Source organism: Dreissena polymorpha, chromosome 5, assembly GCF_020536995.1.
Source record: "Dreissena polymorpha isolate Duluth1 chromosome 5, UMN_Dpol_1.0, whole genome shotgun sequence".
NCBI classification, from domain to species: Eukaryota; Metazoa; Mollusca; class Bivalvia; order Myida; family Dreissenidae; genus Dreissena; species Dreissena polymorpha.
The window spans coordinates 111130729-111151124 of NC_068359.1; the positions used below are offsets into that span (position 1 = coordinate 111130729).

The 20396-nt window shown below is 37.4% G+C and overlaps 1 protein-coding gene across 1 annotated transcript in view; it reads left to right on the forward strand.

Moving 5' to 3' along the window:
- LOC127831546 (DNA polymerase alpha catalytic subunit-like) overlaps window positions 1-14993 on the forward strand; it is a 48273-nt gene extending 33280 nt beyond the window's left edge. Inside the window, exons 11-12 of the mRNA XM_052356527.1 lie at window positions 13177-13273; window positions 13759-14993. Coding sequence (XP_052212487.1) covers window positions 13177-13273; window positions 13759-13904 — 243 coding nt within the window. The 3' untranslated portion in view covers window positions 13905-14993. The remainder of the gene's footprint in view (window positions 1-13176; window positions 13274-13758) is intronic.
- The last annotated feature ends 5403 nt before the right edge of the window (window positions 14994-20396 follow it).

Genomic DNA, 20396 nt, shown 5'->3' on the forward strand with positions numbered 1-20396 from the left:
CGGTAGTGTCTTCTTTACGACATAGACATATTACTCTGTCAGAGAAGTCATAATTAATACCGTTTTAACGAAGATTACTTGATATCATTAGCTGATAACCCTGTTTATGGGTTCTACTGTGTTGGGAAAATATATACGAACCTTCCCACCGCAGCTGCAAAATCAGCATACAATAACAGGTCAGTATTTATGACATTAAAACAAATTTTTTAAATAAAATTCATTTTAATTATTAAATACTTACCTGTTATCGGTAAGTCCCACCTCCCACCCCGCTATTCGATTAATATTTTTGTATATATATTGAAAGAATATTGAGGGTTGGTTACCGATTTTTGGCTAGGTTGCATTGCACTATGTTTAACCTGGCCTGTATTACGGTGTTGAGGTGGCGGATTCCCAGTTAAAATTCCAGATGAGTTATTTCCCCTTGGAAAGTATAAGCATACGATAACAGGTAAGTATTTAATAATTAAAATGAATTTTATTTAAAAAATTTGTTTTGTACCTCCAAAAATCAAATTAAAAAGTTGATGCGCGTTATACATTGATACAACGCTATCCTGGCTGCTAAATAGGTAAAAATATGTTGTGTAATCGTAAATAATCAAAATGGCCGCCATGTTTTTTTTCCAGAAAACCACCACCCTATAATCTTACTGACTGAGGGGCCATTGTCGAAACAACCATAAGTCGCTACTGGTAGGTATGAACGCTGTAGAAGAAGTTTTGTCAAAATAAATTTGTTTGAATAAACTTGCGGACATTTCTTTGTTTGTGTTTTAACACTTCCTTTTCGATGAATTCCGATGGGGATTGTTGTCGAGAGCAGGCAAAGGTAGGTGCGAACGAGGTCTTTTTACGGGTAACGGTAGGTGTGAAAGGGGATCATTTTGCACTTCGTAATTGGCAGATGATATTGAGTAATATGTGCCACGACTTGTGACAATATGCAATTGCATTTTGTGTGTATAAATATTCAACGTTCAACTGTGGTGTTTCAAACTATCGTTAGCAATCGCCTGAACTACAACACAGAGAGATATTGACATCGTCCTTCGCCCGCATACCTTAACAATTGTATCCCTGTCTTCTATGCGTAATTCAAATTTACCGGTAATGCCCACGCTTTCCCCGAGGAAAAATCACACGATGTACACTAATTCTTATTTTCTCACGTTTTTCACGAAATGCACGTGGACTGTTAATCTTTTGCAAGAAAATTATAAAATTGTCAGAAAAGTATAGTGCTATGCAACCCCTGCTCCTAATCATAATGACGCTTCCTATTTTGAATGCTTAATTAAGCTTTCCAATGCCCCGGATTATTGGACTGTGTAATAGTAAAATGGCGGCCATTTTCGGTCCGATTTGGTGGTTTTATTGTCTTGAAATATTTTTTTCTCCATTTTTGCATTTAAAAAACAGCCTGCGCGCTATACACGGGTGCGCGCTATACGTGGAAACCTACGGTACTGGTCCAAATCTGATGAAATTTCTCAGGAATGTTCCTGTGGTGAACCTCTTTCAAATTTGTTCAAATTATGCCCCATTAGGCCTTGGTATGTATTGACATCTTATAGTCCTCTACCAAGTTTGTTCAAATTATGCCCCTGGGGTCAAATTGAACCCTGCCCCGTGGGGTCAAAAAATTGAAAATTTGCTAATATAAGGCCTATTTTGTGCAAACTTTACAAATCTTCTTGTCCGTAACCATTGGGCCTAGGGCTATCAAATTTTCTATGTAGTGACATCTTATAGTCCTCTACCAAGTTTGTATAAATTATGCCCCTGGGGTTAAATTTTACCCTGCCTCGGGGGTTAAAACATTGAAAATTTGCTTATATAAGGCCTATTTGTGCAAACTTTTAAAAATCTTCTTGTCCATAACCGTATGGCATAGGGCTACCAAATTTGTTATGTAGTGACATCTTATTGTCCTCTACCAAGTTTGTTCAAATTATGCCCCTGGGGTCAAATTTGACCCTGCCCTGGGGGGTTAAAAAATTGAAAATTTGCTTATATAAGGCAGGTATTTTGTGCAAACTTTAAAAATCTTCTTGTCCATAACCATTAGTCCTAGGGCTACCAAATTTGCCATGTAGTGACATCTTATAGTCCTCTACCAAGCTTGTTCAAATTATGCCCCTGGTGTCAAATTTGACCCTGCCCCGGGGGGTTAAAAAATTGAAAATTTGCTTATATAAGGCCTATTTTGTGCAAACTTTAAAAATCTTTTTGTCCATAACCATTGGGCCTAGGGCTACCAAATTTGCTATGTAGTGACATCTTATAGTCCTCTACCAAGTTTGTTCAAATTATGCCCCTGGGGTCAAATTTGACCCTGCCCCGGGGGGTAAAAAAATTGAAAATTTGCTTATATAAGGCCTATTTTGTGAAAACTTTAAAAATCTTCTCGTCCATACCCATTGGGCATAGGGCTACCAAATTTGGTATGTAGTGACATCTAATAGTCCTCTACCAAGTTTGTGCAAATAATGCCCCTGGGGTCAAATTTGACCCTGCCCTGGGGGGTCAAAAAATTGAAAATTTGCTTATATAAGGCCTATTTTGTGCAAACTTTAAAAATCTTCTTGTTCATAACTGTATGGCATAGGGCTACCAAATTTGGTATGTAATGACATCTTATAGTCCTCTACCAAGTTTGTTCAAATTAAGCCCCTGGGATCAAATTTGACGGTTCCCCAGGGGTCACAAAATTGAACATATGCTTATATTGGGCCCATTTTGTGCAAACTATAAAAATCTTCTTGTCCATAACCATTGGGCCTATTTCTACCAAATTCGGTAGGTAGTGACATCTAATAGTTCTCTACTTAGTTTGTTTAAATTATGCCCCTAGGAACAAATTTGACGTTGCCCCAGGGGTCACAAAAATGAACATATGCTTAAATAAGGCCTATTTTGTGCAAACTTTAAAAATCTTCTTGTTCTTAATTATAGAGCCTAGCGCTACTAAATTTGCTATGTAGTGATATCTAATAGTCCTCTAACAAATTTGTTCAAATTATTCCCCGGGGCTCAAATTTGACCCGGCCCCGGGGGTCACAAAACTGAACATATGACGTTTACCAGTGGAGATTACTGCGGCTGTTTGGCTGTGACCAACAACATCAACATCTTGTAAACATGAGATAAAACCCTGTCATTTATTGCCATTTTAGGTCAGATGGTGACTGCTTACAAAGGCATTGAAGTAAGAACATGTGTTTAATGAATGTTTTTCTTATAAACTGAAAAAAGTCGGGTTTTATTTAAATATGTCGAAAGTGACCATATATCCGAATGAAAATATTTTGGATGACATGTTAATTTCATATCTTTTTTGTAGTGTTAAAACCAGTTTAATAATATATTATTGATTTTAAAAACACAACTTCCATGAACATAATTATTTCAAGGAAAGTCAATATATGATACTGCACGGTAAACTCAAACTTTGTATCCAAGAGAAGGTGTTGAAATTAATGAAGTGCAATGTTCTTAACTATCGTATATGCTGCTTTTTAATAACTAATGATTCATTGTTCCATTTGTGTATCGTGACTGATCTTGAATTGTTGAAATGATTGTCAATTGCTCAACAATCCTTACATATTTCTGACCATTTTATAATTTTCTTAATATAAGTTATGAATTGATCTTAGAAGTCAAATGTATTACTTAATTAAATACATTTATAAATATAAAGAAATAATCTTTAGATTATCATAATATTCTCAGGCCTGTTGGTCTTAGGTATTTGTGGGTTGATGAGCAATTTCTCCTTTTATCACAATTATTTCTACCCTACCTGATCATTTCCTTCATATTCCATTTTAATTCAATTGACGTCTGCAACCTCTTTCAAATTGGGAAAGTCCAAAATGTGTTGCTTGGTAAAGGGTTAAGGCATTTTGATTCCTATGGGTCTTGTGAATCTGTTTCAAATCAAATGCGTAGATTTGATCTTCAGCATCTAAAAATATGTGAAATAGAAAGAACAACAATATCTTTTGGAGAGATAAATGTACCTACGTTATAAGCAAAGGACCTGTGCAACAATTCCCGGGCTTTTTTGTCTATTAAGTTAACATGGTAGTAACTTTTTACATATATAAAAATGCTCACCCTTCCAACTTTAAGCGCCCAGTGGGACGAGGGATAGAAAGAGAAAGTCACATGCTTGAGTACATTTCAACCCATGCGCATTACACGTTTTTTTCGCAAAGAAAAAACAGTGGAGCGATACAGGGCCATCATGGCCCTCTTGTTTCTACCATGCTGGGTGTTTTTAGGCGCGTGCAAAACGTGTTCTTCTAATGCGTATAACTTTAATTGTTTTCAGCTTTGCTGGGTGTTTTGTACCTGCTCATGTACATGAGCACGTACTTATCGTGATCTTCATCAATAGGTAATTGAGAACATTTGTACTGTGTAAATATTCTTCTCATGTGTTACAAGATCGTGCATAGCGTGTTCTTCTAATACATTGACAGAATGTTTATCAATTGCCATTGTGTGCAATAATGATTTTACTTTCCATATGACAATCTTAATTATGGTCATTTGATTTTTTATCTGTTTTGGATTAAACTTTGTTTAATTTACTATCTTCGGCAGTCGTATTATAGGTTATAGGTACTATTGACTTTCACTTATACAATAATAATATAAAATGTTAATTATTTTCATTATGGGCAAATAATGTTTTTATGTACCGTATGATAATCACGTCTGTGACCAGTTTATTGTTAAATATGTTTTGCTCTTGTCTTTCATATAATTGACTACATGATGGTCGCAGATACAAGAGCGGATTAATACCCAGTGACTTTGAAGACCACAGATGACATATTGCAGCATCAGTCAACGGGTATCAGGCAAGATGGCGATCGTACTTTACCATCGGAAAGTCAATCAACATCAGACCATATGGTGACAACCGTCAGCCGGTCTTTGCCTGATGGCATTCGTCAAGGACATTGACCAATGCCAGACCAATTAGCGCCCGCCATACGGTCATTATCCGATGACAACGCTGGTCATGTCATGACAGGGACGTCACCGGGTACCGGACCGGTCACCGAGGACCGGTCCGTGCACCGACCGGTCATCGGGTACGGGTCTGGTCACCGGTTCAAGGCACCAATCACCTGTCAAAGGTCATCTGTTACTGATGACCGGTCCCACCCACTGGTCACCGGTCATCTGTTACTGATGACCGGTCCGACACACCGATCACCGGTCATCTGTTACTGATGACCGGTCCGACCCACCGGTCAACTGTTACTGATGACCGGTCCGGTTAGTACTATCGGTCACCGGTCAATACTACCGTCCAGACACCGTTTACCGAGGACCGGTCCGGTTACCGGTCAGTGCTACCAGTCACTGGTCAATACTACCTGTCACCAGTCAAATACTACGGGTCACTGTGGACCGGTCCGGTCACTGGGCATGGGGTACTGGTCACCGGACACCGGTCAACATGCACCGATCATTAACCGGTCAACAGTTGCCAGAAACAGATGTTCTCCTTCATCGGACTATTCCACTTCTTCGTCGTCAAATGCATATTCGTCGTCGACTAGTTCCGACTATAGAGGTAGACGTCGGACACGCTCTTATTCATCGAGCAGTCCTCATTCCCGTCATTGTTATGATCATTATTGATCATCTCGATCATCACGGAAACGATACTCGAGGAGACGCCATTCCCGTCGTAGCCGTTCTAGCTCACGGAGACACTATATAGGAGACCTTAATTCCAGCATAGCCGAATAACGTTTCGGTATCGCAGGTATATGGGTCATCGTGGTTTCTCACGTAGGCGTTTATGTACCTACTGGTCATATTGATGGTTCCCATATTATTCCATTATGGAAATCGTGTCTCCATTACACGTGTGTTGGTTTCCTTCTGGTATCCACACATTTTGAAGTCACCTAACGATATTGGTATACGAATACTATTTCGTTTAACTTTCACACTTTGGGGTTATGTGTCATGTCTCCACTATGACTACATTGGATATTTTGTGCCTATCTATACTGATAATCTACTGTGGTTTTCCGGGTTACATTATCAGTTAGATGACTTTATGGATGGTCATTCTTCTGCAGCAGATATTTCTATTCTGACGCAATCATATAATATAGGGATAATACACGTTTTCGAGGGCATGATCATCTGCGGGCGCTCGAAATATCTGTTCTGATTTTGAGAGCACCCGCAGATGATCATGTCAGAGAAAATGTGTATTTTCGCTATTATTGCATAAACAAATCACACATACCAAAATAATTTTAAATAACATTGAAAACAATATGTTTTGTTCATTCGACATCGACAAAATAATTTGATTATTTCAATACAGTTCAAGTTTGTGTTTTACATATGCCTCACTTGGTCATCATCCGAAATGACGAGGCTTTACCTTCGGATAGGCAGTTTTCGATTAAAAATGTGTTTAGACAGTGGATTAATGCAAAAATGAAATGCATCCACGCAGAGTAAGAAATGAGGAATTAGTTTGGAATTTTCAGCAGGAACGTTGTAGGTACATACACTTACATTTACAGCATAGTCTTTTCAAAGTGTTGAGTAAATAACCTTAATTTCATTGACATTGCCAATAAAATAAAGCTGTTGTCAAGAGAGTGCAGATGGTATAACTTAAAAAGTGGATTAAAATAGTCATTATTCCTGCATGCATGAGGAAACTGGTGCTTATTTAGTTCCCCATTTATGCTTGGAAAGTCGTCAAAGGCTGGAGAAGTGAAGTAACTGCGCGTGGACCAGATTATGGATATGAAAAACACATAACAGGGCTTGAACAGCACGTGAATCCCATTGTTAAAACATGATTTATCCCGTTCAAGCCCTCCTTTTGCCAAGTTTCTGCACCCCGCCAGAGGGCATTATAGATAGAGTTTATGAAATAATGACCGTTTCGGTCCAATCACAGGACATCGGTCACCAGTCAACGGTCATAGCAACTGTCACTGGTCACCGGACAGAATTAATAGTCGTTCATCATCATCTGAGTATTATACCTCCTCTTCTTGTCATCGAATGACTCTTCGTCGTCGGCTTTAATGATTTTCATTGTCATCGGATTGGATTTTTGACACGCTCTTCTTTGCCAAGCAGTGCTCGGCATTGAGATCAGACCATATGGCGCCATATTTCGGTCTTTTAATTGGCGACGTCACTGGTCATATTATGGACTGGTTTGTTCACCTGACTAAAATCACCGGTATTTGACCGGTCCGATTTGGTCACCAGTTACTAATCACTTATATTACCGTGTGTTTTCATTGGTCATATTTTGTAGCCCACGGGTTTCTTTTACATTACCTAGTTGTATACCCCTGGCTATGATTCTTTGAATCCAATATTTTATGGATATACTGGTGACCGTTGGTGTCCAAATATTTTCTGCTTACTTGGTCTATGGTTGGCTTTTCTTTCCAGCTAAGCAATTTGGGTGCTGGATATGAACTACTATACTAGAAGATTATGAAATACATCTATATGTTATTTCTTCTTCTATATCAGGTGGCTAAATGCAGACTTTTGATCTTGCATATTGTTCAGTCTCTGCAGTCACTGTCAGGGAACAGTTGGGATACAACGTGACTCTAGCACATTCGTGTCGACTTATGCTTTTCTATTGCTCCTACGAAGGGGTATGTTTATAAGCTACTAGTTTCCTCTATCTTATCTGACTATCAATTTGGATTGGTTTCCAAACTGTCGGGTCAGATTTCTGATATACTTACGCTTCCTATGCCTACTGTTTCTACTACTATCTCAGTTAATTACTCCTTGTTGGAGAATTGACAACTGAGAGAGGGCTGATTCATAGCATTGGCTATCAACTGGACCGCATGGCGGCCACAGTCTTGTAGATGACTTGGGAGATATTGAACTCAGATCTGTGTTGCTAAGGATCTGGAGGGACTTTAATTCTCCCACATCAATTTTCCCTGATCTTATTTGATGCAGAGTTGAGTTTACCCTCTGGGCATGAACTGCTGTCTTATGACATATGAGGTATATTGTTTCCCTCCCATACAGTGCACGGTGTAGTTATTTCATGCATACGCTCTATTATTGGTTAATAAATTGTAAGGTAAAAATCGTAACTGTACTAGCCACCAATGTACAGGTACCGGTATATTGAAAACATTTACATTAATTTACATTCTCATATGTGTTTAGTCCCCTATCAGTCTAGACAAGGCAGGGCCCTCAATCTATCAAATCTGCTGCCGAATTTCGGCGGCACAGTCCCCCACCTGAAAAGTATACTTTTTCCCTTTTGGGGGGAGAAATTCCCCTCCAAAATTTTTTATTTTTTTTTTTTTTTTTTAATAGAAAGATGTGTCTCATGATTATTATATCTCAATTCTATTTCAATTTAATCTTTTCAAACATACCAAATTATGAAAAAAGCAATGAATATAGTGCAAACATGTACAAATGTAATAATGAGAGAGTAAGTTAAAAAAATCCCACAAAAAGGAAAACACGAAAATTCCCCCTCCTAAGGGCTGCGGACCCCTTCCCCCAAAGTAGTGTGAGGGCGCTGCAAGGGGACAAGGTTTATGTCGGTGGGTCCAGTGTTTAATCCACTATAGGTCTAGCCAAGGGGACAAGGTTTATGTTGGTGCGTCCAGTGTTTAATCCACTATAGGTCTAGCCAAGGGGACAAGGTTTATGTTGTTGGGTCCAGTGTTTAATCCTTTATCGGTATAGCCATGGGGACAAGGTTTATGTCGGTGGGTCCAGTGTTTAATCCATTACAGATCTAGCCAAGAGGACAAGGTTTATGTCGGTGGGTCCAGTGTTTAATCCACTATCGGTCTAGTCAAGGGGACAAGGTTTATGTCTGTGGGTCCTGTGTTTAATCCACTATTGGTCTAGCCAAGAGGACAAGGTTTATGTCCGTTGTACCAGTCAGTGTTTAATCCACTATCGGTCTAGCCAAGGGGACAAAGTTTATGTCTGTGGGTCCAGTGTTTAATCCACTATCGGTCTAGCCAAGGGACAAGGTTTATGTCGTAGGGTCCAGTGTTTAATCCACTATCGGTCTAGCCATGGGGACAAGGTTAATGTCGGTGGGTCTAGTGTTTAATCTACTATCGGTCTAGCCAAGGGGACAAAGTTTATGTCGGTGGGTCCAGTGTTTAATCCACTATTGGTCTAGCCAAGGGGACAAAGTTTATGTCTGTGGGTCCAGTGTTTAATCCACTTTCGGTCTAGCCAAGGGACAAGGTTTATGTCGGTGGGTCCAGTGTTTAATCCACTATCGGTCTAGCCATGGGGACAAGGTTTATGTTGGTGGGTCCAGTGTTTAATCTACTATCGGTCTAGCCAAGGGGACAAGGTTTATGTTGTTGGGTCCAGTGTTTAATCCACTATGGGTCTAGCCAAGGGACAAGGTTTATGTTGGTGGGTCTAGTGTTTAATCCACTATCCGTCTAAGCCAAGAGGACAAGGGTTATGTCGGTTGGTCCAGTCAGTGTTTAATCCACTATCGGTCTAGCCAAGGGGACAAGGTTTATGTCGGTTTGTCCAGTCAGTGTTTAATCCACTACTGGTCTAGCCAAGAGTACATGGTTTATGTCCGTTGGTCCAGTCAGTGTTTAATCCACTATCAGTCTAAGCCAAGAGGACAAGGTTTATGTCGGTTGGTCCAGTGAGTGTTTAATCCACTATCGGTCTAGCCAAGATGACAAAGGTTATGTCGGTTTGTCCAGTCAGTGTTTTATTCACTATTGGTCTAGCCAAGGGACAAGGTTTATGTCGGTGGGCCCAGTGTTTAATCCACTATCGTTATAGCCAAGGGGACAAGGTTTATGTCGGTGGGTCCATGTCTCAATCTGTCCACATAAGTCAATATCCTCTAATAGTACAAAAATACTTAAAATAAGTTAGATTGATGAAACTTGGTATGTGGAGATAGCCAAATGTGGGGGATATGAACTTTATTTCAGTTATTTCTTTTGACAAATATATGGTTCCTGTGGTTATGGAAAGAATTAAAAATTAACATCTTGATCCTTTGGTCACTTAAAATGTCTGCGGATATAGAGCCTTCTGGGGTATGTGCACATTTTTAGCTCACCTGAGCACAATGTGCTCATGGTGAGCTATTGTGATCGCCTTTTGTCCGTAGCGCGGTGTGGGTCGTGTGCCGTCAGCATGTGAACACTCTTGAGGCCACATTTATTGTCCGATCTTCATGAAACTTAGTCAGAACATTTGTCCGATTGATACCTCAACTGAGTTTGAAACTGGGTCATACTGGGTCAAAAACTAGGTCACTGGGTAAAAAAAAGAAAAATCTTTTGAACACTGTAGAAGTCACATTTGATGCCCAATCTTCATGTAACTTTGTCAAAATGTTTGTCTAAATGATGTGTTTGTTGAGTTCAAAAATTGTTCCGGTCCGTTGAAAAACATGGCCGCCAGGCGGCGGGGCAGTATTCCTTATATAGCTATAAAGAAACCTTGTGAACACTCTAGAAGTCACAATTTTTCCTCAATAATCATGAAACTTGGTCAAAACATTGGTTTTATTGATATCTCGGACGAGTTCGAAAATGGTCAAGATCGGTGAACACTCTAGAAGTCACATTTTTGGTCCAATCTTCATGAAATTTTGTCAGAAGATTTGTCTTATTGATATCTTGGCTGAGTTCGAAAATGGTTATGTTTGCTTGAAAAACATTGCTGCGAAGGGGCGGGGCAGTTTTCCTTAAATGGCTATATATGGCTATAGTAAAATCTTGTTAAAATTCTAGAAGCCACTTTTATAGTCTGATCTTCATGAAACTTGGTCAGAAGATTCATCTCAATTATATCTTGGACAATTTCAAAAATGATGCCAGTTGGTTGAAAAACATGGCCACCACAGGGGTGGGGCATTTTTCCTTATATGGCTATAGTAAAACCTTGTTAACACTCTAGAGGTCACATTTTTTTTCCGATCATCATGAAACTTGGTCAGAAGATTTGTCCCAATGATATCTTGCATGAGTTTGAAAATGGTTTTGGTTGCTTTAAAAACATGGCCACCAGGGATGGGGCATTTTTCCTTATATGGCTTTAGTAAAACCTTGTGGACACTCTAGAGGCCACATTTATTGTCCAATCTTCATGAAATTTGGTCAGAAGATTGGTCTCAATGATATCTTGGATGAGCTCAAAAATAATTATGTTTGCTTGAAAAACATGGCTTCCAAGGTGCGGGGCATTTTTCCTTATATGGCTATAGTAAAACCTTGTTAACACTCTAGAGGCCACATTTTTTTCCCGATCTTCATAAAACTTGGTCAGAAGATTTGTCCCAATAATATCTTGTTATCTCAGGTGAGTGACTTTGGGCCTTTCAGGCCCTCTTGTTTCATTTTCTTTGTCATACAACGATTGTGTTGCTATGGTTACAGTAATAAGTCAAAACTAGAATCTAAATGGTGCAACAACTCAATATGTACTTCAGCTAGGTTTATGAAACTATTTAGGTGGATGAACATTATGTAAGTTTTTTCATTAAACTTTTATTGCGCTTGCTATGGTTACAAAAATAATTTGAACCTTCAATCTGCATCCTTCAACAACTAAAGAGTACATAAGCTAGGTTGACAAACTTATTGAGATCCTGTTCATACTGCAACAGCACTGAACTTGTTGGGGATTATTGTTTGTTGCCAGTTTGAAGTTCCTTCCTTACTTCCTTCCTTCCTTCCTTCTGTCACACTTTTGTTACAGTTTCTCATAGCGCCTTCAATATTTTACCGGACTCTAACATATTTTGCATGTAGGTACCTTGCATGGACCTCTACCTTTTGATGAGGATTGAGGTTACTGGGGTCGAGGTCACTGAGGCTAATAATAGATTTTTCCGTCACAATTTTGTTACAGTTTCTCATAGAGTCTTCAATAATTTTCTGATCGCTTACATATTTGGCATGTAGGTACCTTTCATGGACCTCTACCTGTTGATGAGGTTTGAGGTCACTGGGGTCAAGGTCACCGAGGCTTATGATAGATTTTTCCGTCACAATTTTGTTACAGTTTCTTGTAGCGCCTTCAATATTTTACTGTTCTCTTACATATTTGGCATGTAGGTCCCTTGCATGGACCTCTACCTTTTGATGAGGTTTGAGGTCACTGAAGTCAAGGTCACAGAGGCTAATGAAAGATTTTTCAGTCACAATTTTGTTACAGTTTCTCATAGCGCCTTCAATTATTTATCGATCTCTTACATATTTGGCATGTTGGTACCTTGCATGGACCTCTACCTTTTAATGAGGTTTGAGGTCAATGGGGTCAAGGTCACCAAGGCTAATAATATATTTTTTTAGGTGTTTACCAACACAAAGATTGACAAAGCGCATCATCTGGGTGCATCCATCAGTTTTACTAATATTCTTGTTTTTTCTGCACTTTTTACCCATGACCTTGCCTTTTCTGTCCATCTTTGTAGTTTATGCAGGCTCAGGAATACCAATATCTTGATATTGTTTCTCATTACATTTATAACTGGCATCTTAAGTCTCTAGTTCCATGTATGCAAAAACAGTGTCTCAACAATAAATTGGAAAACACCACTCTCTATGAAATGTATGCCAAAATAACATGAGAAACGAGACAGTGATTTGCAGTTGTCATTTGTTTGCTGCAAGGAGAGGTTGTCATTTTCCAATAAATCCAGGATAATTCATAGATTTGAAAAATGAACCATTTCATATAATTCTAGGGTGAAAGAAAGAGTAAGAAACAACACATGCAACATATTAAAAATTTTAATTAGTGATATTTATTAGTATAGGCAATGTATCAGATTGAAAGTTTTAACAGGTTATAATTCACCCGGTATGTAATGTATTTCTGTATATTGGCTTCTAAAGCCAGGCCCAATACTCAATTTGTAGTATTCTGGGCTGTCACTAAGGGTTTGTCAATTAATATACTAGCCCCAACACATAACAAATGGAGGTATTAGTCATGAAATAGTGTCCATTCTCCCTTGCCTAGAATAACCATTAACATTGACAAGTTTGTGTGCATAACTATGACTCTCTTGATATTACTGAAATACAGAAAACTTCATGCTAGAGTAGAATGTTGGTTTTATGTTGTTTCTTACATCAATTTCAGTACACAGACAGCATGCTGTACACCCAGATGTGCTTCTACCAGTATCTGTTTGATTTGGACCGAGCAGTGAGACAGCTCACAGAGAAAAATGAGAAAGGTAATATTGCTTATAAGAAAACACCACTAAATTGCCCTTAAAACTAAAGGTGTCCCGATCATGTTGACTTAAGATCAAATTCAATTACCTACATGCAATGCCCGTTTTCAAGTCTCATTTATAAAAAATTCCAGTTAAAGATCTTATGACTATTTGTTATACATTGAGTTTAAAACCAATATTTTTCATTTACATGGGAGTTTGTTTTTGAAGTTTCAATCGTTAATTATATATAGTGTATTTCCCCCATGTCAAAAAGTATTCTTAGTTGTGGAATTGTTTTGACTTTTTTTTGTGTTTGATTTTATACAAAATAATGCAATATGTCATATATTTTATGAGCTGAAGTAAACAGTTTTTTAAGTTCTAAGCTTGTTTTAATCAATCTGATTCTAATATTTGCAAAAGCCAAGGTCAACAACATCTTAGTATTAGTGAGGAAATCCCACACAAACGGTATTTTCATTGATGTTTTGTTTCAACAGAGAAAGCCCAGCAGTTCAGTAAGGACCCGGATATAAAGGAGGCATACACCCATCTGCGTAGAGTGGCCGAGTCCTGGCTGAAACGTAGCGAGTACTCCGAGGTCAACCTTGATAAACTCTTTGAGGGACTGTTTGCTGTGAAATAAACAAGGACTCCCATGTTGTTTTGGTTCAATCTTTACTATTGAAACTGTTGGAAGCAGTGAATTTGTTTCTATTTATATTTGTAACATAGGATGAAAATGAATCAGTTGTAATTTAAAATATTTTCAATTCTATGCATAGAAATGGTAGAAAAATAGAAGCAAGCTGAATGATATTTTGGAATTAACTTTCTCATATAAAACTCTAAGTTATACCTGTATTTCAGTTGTATTGGTTTAATTGGGCTTATTGAGGTGCATGAGTATTTTATTTTTTTCAAACTAGCAATTTTGTGCAGGGATATTTAATTGACTGTAATTACTGCAATTGTGATATTTTTTCGTTTTGGAAAGAAACACGGATTAAAAGTACCAGTAATACTTTTTTCACTGTTCAATTGGGTGTCTTGAAAGCATTTTTATGAGGTAAATTGCTGCTACTGTCATTGTCGCAGAAATGCTTACTTATTATTATAGAGTATTTATTGTATAATGCTTCCAAGTTCATGTTGATACGTATTAGTTTGTTTGTTGACATTATTATATAGTGCTTTTCAATGTTTTTGTGAAATAATCATTAGAAATAATTATTTGATGTATACAATGTGTGTGTCTGTCTGTTCATTAAATATTATACTCTAACATATTTTTTAATGAAACAATATTTTTAATATATCTATAGTATGATACTATTATTCAATACTTTATACACGCTAATCTGCATCTCTTACTTTTTGATTTATTGTGTTTATTTTTATTTTCTTACTTAAATTTATCTTTAGATCAAAGTTCTAAGGCTTCTTGTTCATATTGTGCAAAGTGTGAATGTGCAACATGTTCATATTTCATGAAAGCCACAAAATGTCAAATTCGTGGAGTTGTATCAGCCATTAGATATATTTCCGGTGTTCTATTTGTCAAAATGATTTCAAATGGTTAATGTTGGGAATGTGGTGTGTAAATATAAATATGGCGTGTAAAATAAATATGTGTTAGTAACTGTATTTAAAATGTTGTTATTTTCTGGAAAACATTCGCACCTGTAAGTGAGAATAACTTTGTGTGTTAATATATTTTGAACAGAATGCCAAATATATGTTTTTATTGTCTTTTTTTACCCTGAAAGGGTACGATTGCAATACAAGTCGGTCCGTCCCGCTTGTTTTATGAACAATAAACCCGGAGTTCCATGACTGGCATTTCATGGTGCACTTGCTTTATAAATATTTCTGGTTTTAGTTAGAATCCCGTCAATACTGCAGTGTTTTTTTCACAATTTTGGACAAAAGTACACAATGAGTACTATTAAATAGAACAAAGTTTCAACCGACACCAATTACTCATCCCAGCCATAGTTTTTATGCGTCTGTTTACTGAATGGGATATGTGAGAAACATTTAAGGCTTGTCTGCTTTCTTAATAAGCTAGTTTTAATCATTTAATAATCAAACTTAATTACAAACTTTGGAGGCTTTTAGTCTTTACAATGTTTGATAGCCAGCCAGATCATCCGTAGCTATTTTGAATAATGGATCAATAATAAAAATTATCCAAAAATATCCAAAATTTGCTAAATAAAGTTAACATGCACTCTAACTTATGACATTATCTACTTGGTTACTTATGACATTATCTACTTGGTTACCTTGTGGAAAATAATCTCAACCAAATTTACAACCAATACAAGAACACTGGTAAAATGCACCTTGTCATGCATTATAAATAAAGAGGTTTTCGCTATTAAGATAAGCTTGTGTGGTATTTTCTTAGTGCCTGTGTGAAGTGACCAGGGATGAAATTTCTGAATATTAAGATATTTATGGCATTAAGATTAGATTTGCTTGTATAGTTAAAATAAGCAGGTATTTCCATAAATTTGACTTGTTTGTTACTGTTTAAAATTCAAGAAACAAGATTTGTATTGTGATTAAAGTGGCAGGGCTCACGCTGCTGCTAGACGTAATCGCAAATGGCGATTATTTTATCCAACTGGCTATTATTTCTTAAAATTGCCGAGAAAGAATCGCGATTATTTTATCCGCCTACATACAAAAAATTGCCTCTACAAGTTTTCCGGCGAGTGCGAAACGCGTGTAAATCAAACAGGAAAAATCGATTACGAGATTACCTGTGTACACACACTGTGTTTTGTCATAAAAGCGTCAATTAACTTCTGCGACATCGTGGCCTAAAGCGTTTTTATGCTCCCCTAAATTTATTTTTGGGGAAGCATATAGTCGCCGCTTCGTCTGTCCGTGCGTGTGTGTGTGCGTCTGCCTGTCCTTTCGTGCACAATTTTTGTCAGGGCTATTTCTCAGCAACTAATGACCGGAATTCAATGAAACTTTGTGGGAAGCTTCACTACCAAGAGGAGATGTGCATATTATCAGCGGGTTCTGGTCGGATGATTTTTCGACGAGTTATGGCCCTTTGAAATTTTCAAAAAAAAATCTTGTCCCCCCCCCCTAACTACTGTGCCCTCAAGACGTTCCCTTTTATCTGAATATATAGTGCAATATTGTGACAAACAAACTTTGAGGAGCATCACCCGTCTCCGTCTTTCTTGTTCTAAATCAGTGTCCGGCAGAATTGATATATTTCGGAAAACTTTAATCTCCCCGTGATTTACCAGTAATCGGTAACTGTAAGATCTTCGTTATTTTTTTCGCCAATTAATTTTTAATCGTCATTATTGAAAATCGCCGCGAATATTGTCGGCTGGTTTGAAATTTTTTTTTATGCCGTTTTTTGTCCCCTACCGGTTTCACCGGAGGGGGGCTTATGGTTTGCGCTCTGGTCGTCTGTCTGAGTCTGTCACTTTTCTGGATCCTGCGATAACTTTAAAAATTCTTCATATTTTTTCATGAAACTTGGATAGATGGCAATGTGGACATTATGTACGTCATTTCATTTAGTTCCTACGTCTAGAATTCTGGTCGCTATGGCAACAAATAGACTAAAAATATTTACAAATAGACTAGAAATATTGCTGAAAATAGTGGATTCTTAAAAAACTTTCAAAGTTCTTCATATTTTGCATGAAACTTGAAACATGAATAGATGGCAGTATGGACATTATGCACGTCATTTCATTTTGTTGCTACGTCAAAAATTCTGGTTGCTATGGCAACACATAAAAATCTGACAATGGTGGAGCCGGTAGGGGACATGTATTGCTTGGCAATAGTCTTGTTTTGTTTCTTCAATTAGATTACGTTGATCAATTCTTGATGAAATAATTATTTAATCGCCATCCACTAATTATCCCAGTAATTACCGCTATTTGTCGTCTGCGTCAACATTTCTTGATGTGTGATAATGATTTCAATTTTTTTGTAATTATTTTGTTTACGTTGCTCAAATGATAACGTAATGGCTTTAAAGTCAGCGGCCGCTAATTGTCTGCTGTAAAGGGGCCTTCAACCAGATTGACGAAAAATGAAAAGTTCTAAAATACCGTATATTTTTACAATTATTAGTTTATATTTATTAAAATATCACGACTGGTATATTACATTACTTGAAACGATTTGTTTAGTTTTCATATTTTCAGTATATTCGGTAATAAAACTACGCGATGTAAATCGAAAGTACATGTACATCTAAGTGGTAACAATACCTAAAAGACTATATATGAGATTGTTTGTCGAAAGACCAGTGGCGTCGGAAGCAAATAGACATTGGGGCGGCGGAGGGGGTTGGTACGGGAGAGGTTATCCTCCTTCCGTTGGTGAGGGTATGGGAGGCCTCACCCGATTTTTAGCTCGACTATTATATATGAAAGATATAATTTAGAGGAGCTATCCTACTCACACCGGCGTCGGCGTAAGCGTGCAAATGTTAAAGTTTGCGTACTACCCCAAATATTTCCAATGTCCCTTGACATATTGCTTTCATATTTTGCATACTTGTTAACCATCATGACCCCAACCTATAAACAAGAGCAGACAACTGTATCAAGCTTTTTGACATAATTATTGCCCCTTGTATACTTAGAATATGCATATTATTGATTAATCTATGTTAAAGTTTGCGTACTACCCCAAATATTTCCTGTGTCCCTTGACATATTGCTTTCATATTTTGCATACTTGTTTACCATCATGACCCCAACCTATAAACACGAGCAGACAACTGTATCAAGCATTTTGACAGAATTACTGCCCCTTTTATACATAGAATATGCATATTATTGATAAATCTATGTAAAAGTTTGCTTACTACACCAAATATTTCCCGTGTCCCTTTACATATTGCTTTCATATTTTGCATACTTGTTTAACAACATGACTCCAACATATAAACAAGAGCAGACAACTGTATCAAGCATTTTGACAGAAATATGGCCACTTTTATTCCTAGATAATTAACATTTTGCTTAAATTGCCATAACTTCTTTATTTATGATCACATTTGATTCATACTTCGAAAAAAAAACGCACTTACCTGACATACCACAATTCACTCAACCCAAACCACGCCCCCCCCCCCAGAATTCCCCCACTCCCCCCCAAAAAATATGTTTTTCCTTATTTTTGAAAGATCATGTTATAAATGACCACACACCCACATTATACCCCACCCTCTCCATGATGGCTTACGTTAAACTGTTTTACTTAAAAGCACTCGAATAGTCGAGCGCGCTGTCCTCTGACAGCTCTATTTGTGTTTTGTTTTTTTCAATTTTTAGCATGAAATGGCGCAGTACCAACTCTTAAAGTATCTGATGTGCGCTTGAATGGTTAAGGTTGCAGTATGTCAAATGGGTTTTTAAGTTTGTCTCGAATGGTGGAAAAATACACTTCTTAAGAAAGGCACTGGAAAAAAATACTGAGAAAGATAAGAGTCGTTACCAGATTATCTTGGCCATGTCTAGAATGAGTTAGATCTTTAAAAAAGCAAAAAAGTGGCAACTTCTTGATTCAGGCGACATGTACGAGTAAATCTTGAAACTAAGTTTAAATGTTTATGTTGACAATAACTAGACCGAGTTTTAATCTTGTTGATGTGTGTATAAAAACTAGGTCACCAGGTCAAATTTAAACAAAAACCTTGCTACCACTATATCGTCTTAATGAAACATGGTCGGCATGTTTATCTTGACTATTAAAAGGCCAAGTTGGAAAGCTGGGTAACTTAAATGTATGGAATGCCGGACAAAACCCTCCCGGACAAAAAAACCGTCCCGTCAGTTTCATAGGGGCGGACAAAACCCCTATATGTATGTATATGCACGGACCTATTACAATCTGCGCGGATGGTGGTTGCAGAAAATGCTAACACTTGGTCGGGCGAGCTCGGACCCGACTTGGATTGGGGAAAAAGTGACTGTGGGGCAAGATTAATTCAATATGTGCTTGCTCTATATCAAAATATGTATTGTAAAACATGCATATAATTCTGATATCGAGCCTCATTGCATAACCCTGAGGAGAGTTTGACTCTGGGATGAAAGTGAAAGGAGCGGTTTCATGCATTCTGGTCCGCTTTGTCAAAGTTATCTACTTGAATCTGATTGGATTGGAATACTATGATCTTAATGTAATTTCCTATAATCATATTCATACTAGAAGTAGCGATACATAGAATACCACACTTATTGAGAAGCCATGTCAATTTAGTCATTAAACACCTTAATATCATACAATACCCCGACGATGAAGTTAGGTTGATTACCAACAGTTAGCACAGATATTAAGCGCTGTATTCAGCAGCGCATACTTCTTGTAGATTTTTTTCAAATATATAAAATGACGATTATTATAGGGCTGCTAGTGTGTATTTCACAAACACCGATTCGAACGAAGCAGTATTCTCATGCGATTGTTTCTCACCAAAGATAAACAAATGAACCCGCGAGAAGGTTCATATTCAATACAGAAGAAAAGGTAGGTACGTCTCTCTAAATAGCCAAACTCTGCTAGTTTGTCTTTTTTGTTCCTCGAGTTAGCGATCAGAAACAATGAACTCACTGAGTATTATAGCCATGATTTTTCTTCCACTGGTATATTTGCTTGCAATAACTGCACCATTGACCTGTATATTAAATGTTAATATATAGTAATTTTAGTTGATTCTGCATCTTATAGAACGGACTGAATGAAACCTTTGGTAAGGTTTACTTTCTTTCATAGTTCTAGTCGCAATCACAATTTCAAAAGATTAATCTATTTCATTTACTTTAAAGCTTACTTTATCCTCATGTTTCATTCGAATCGATATTTACTCCGAGGATTAGTTTCAAGTGTTGTTGAATTTGTACATTCGAATATCGAGGCAACGTTTTCTCATGCACTTCAGATCTAAAGTAAACAAAATACCAACGCATGTTTGGACTAATTTGATACTAATTTATGACGATATCTTGTGGCACAAAGATTACACTCTGAACCAGTAGGTATGTTTTCTTCAAGACTTAATGAGATTTTATGTTTACGAAAGTATTTCGTAGATATCGTATTCAGACGTTTTTATGTCAAACTATCGCGCACAATA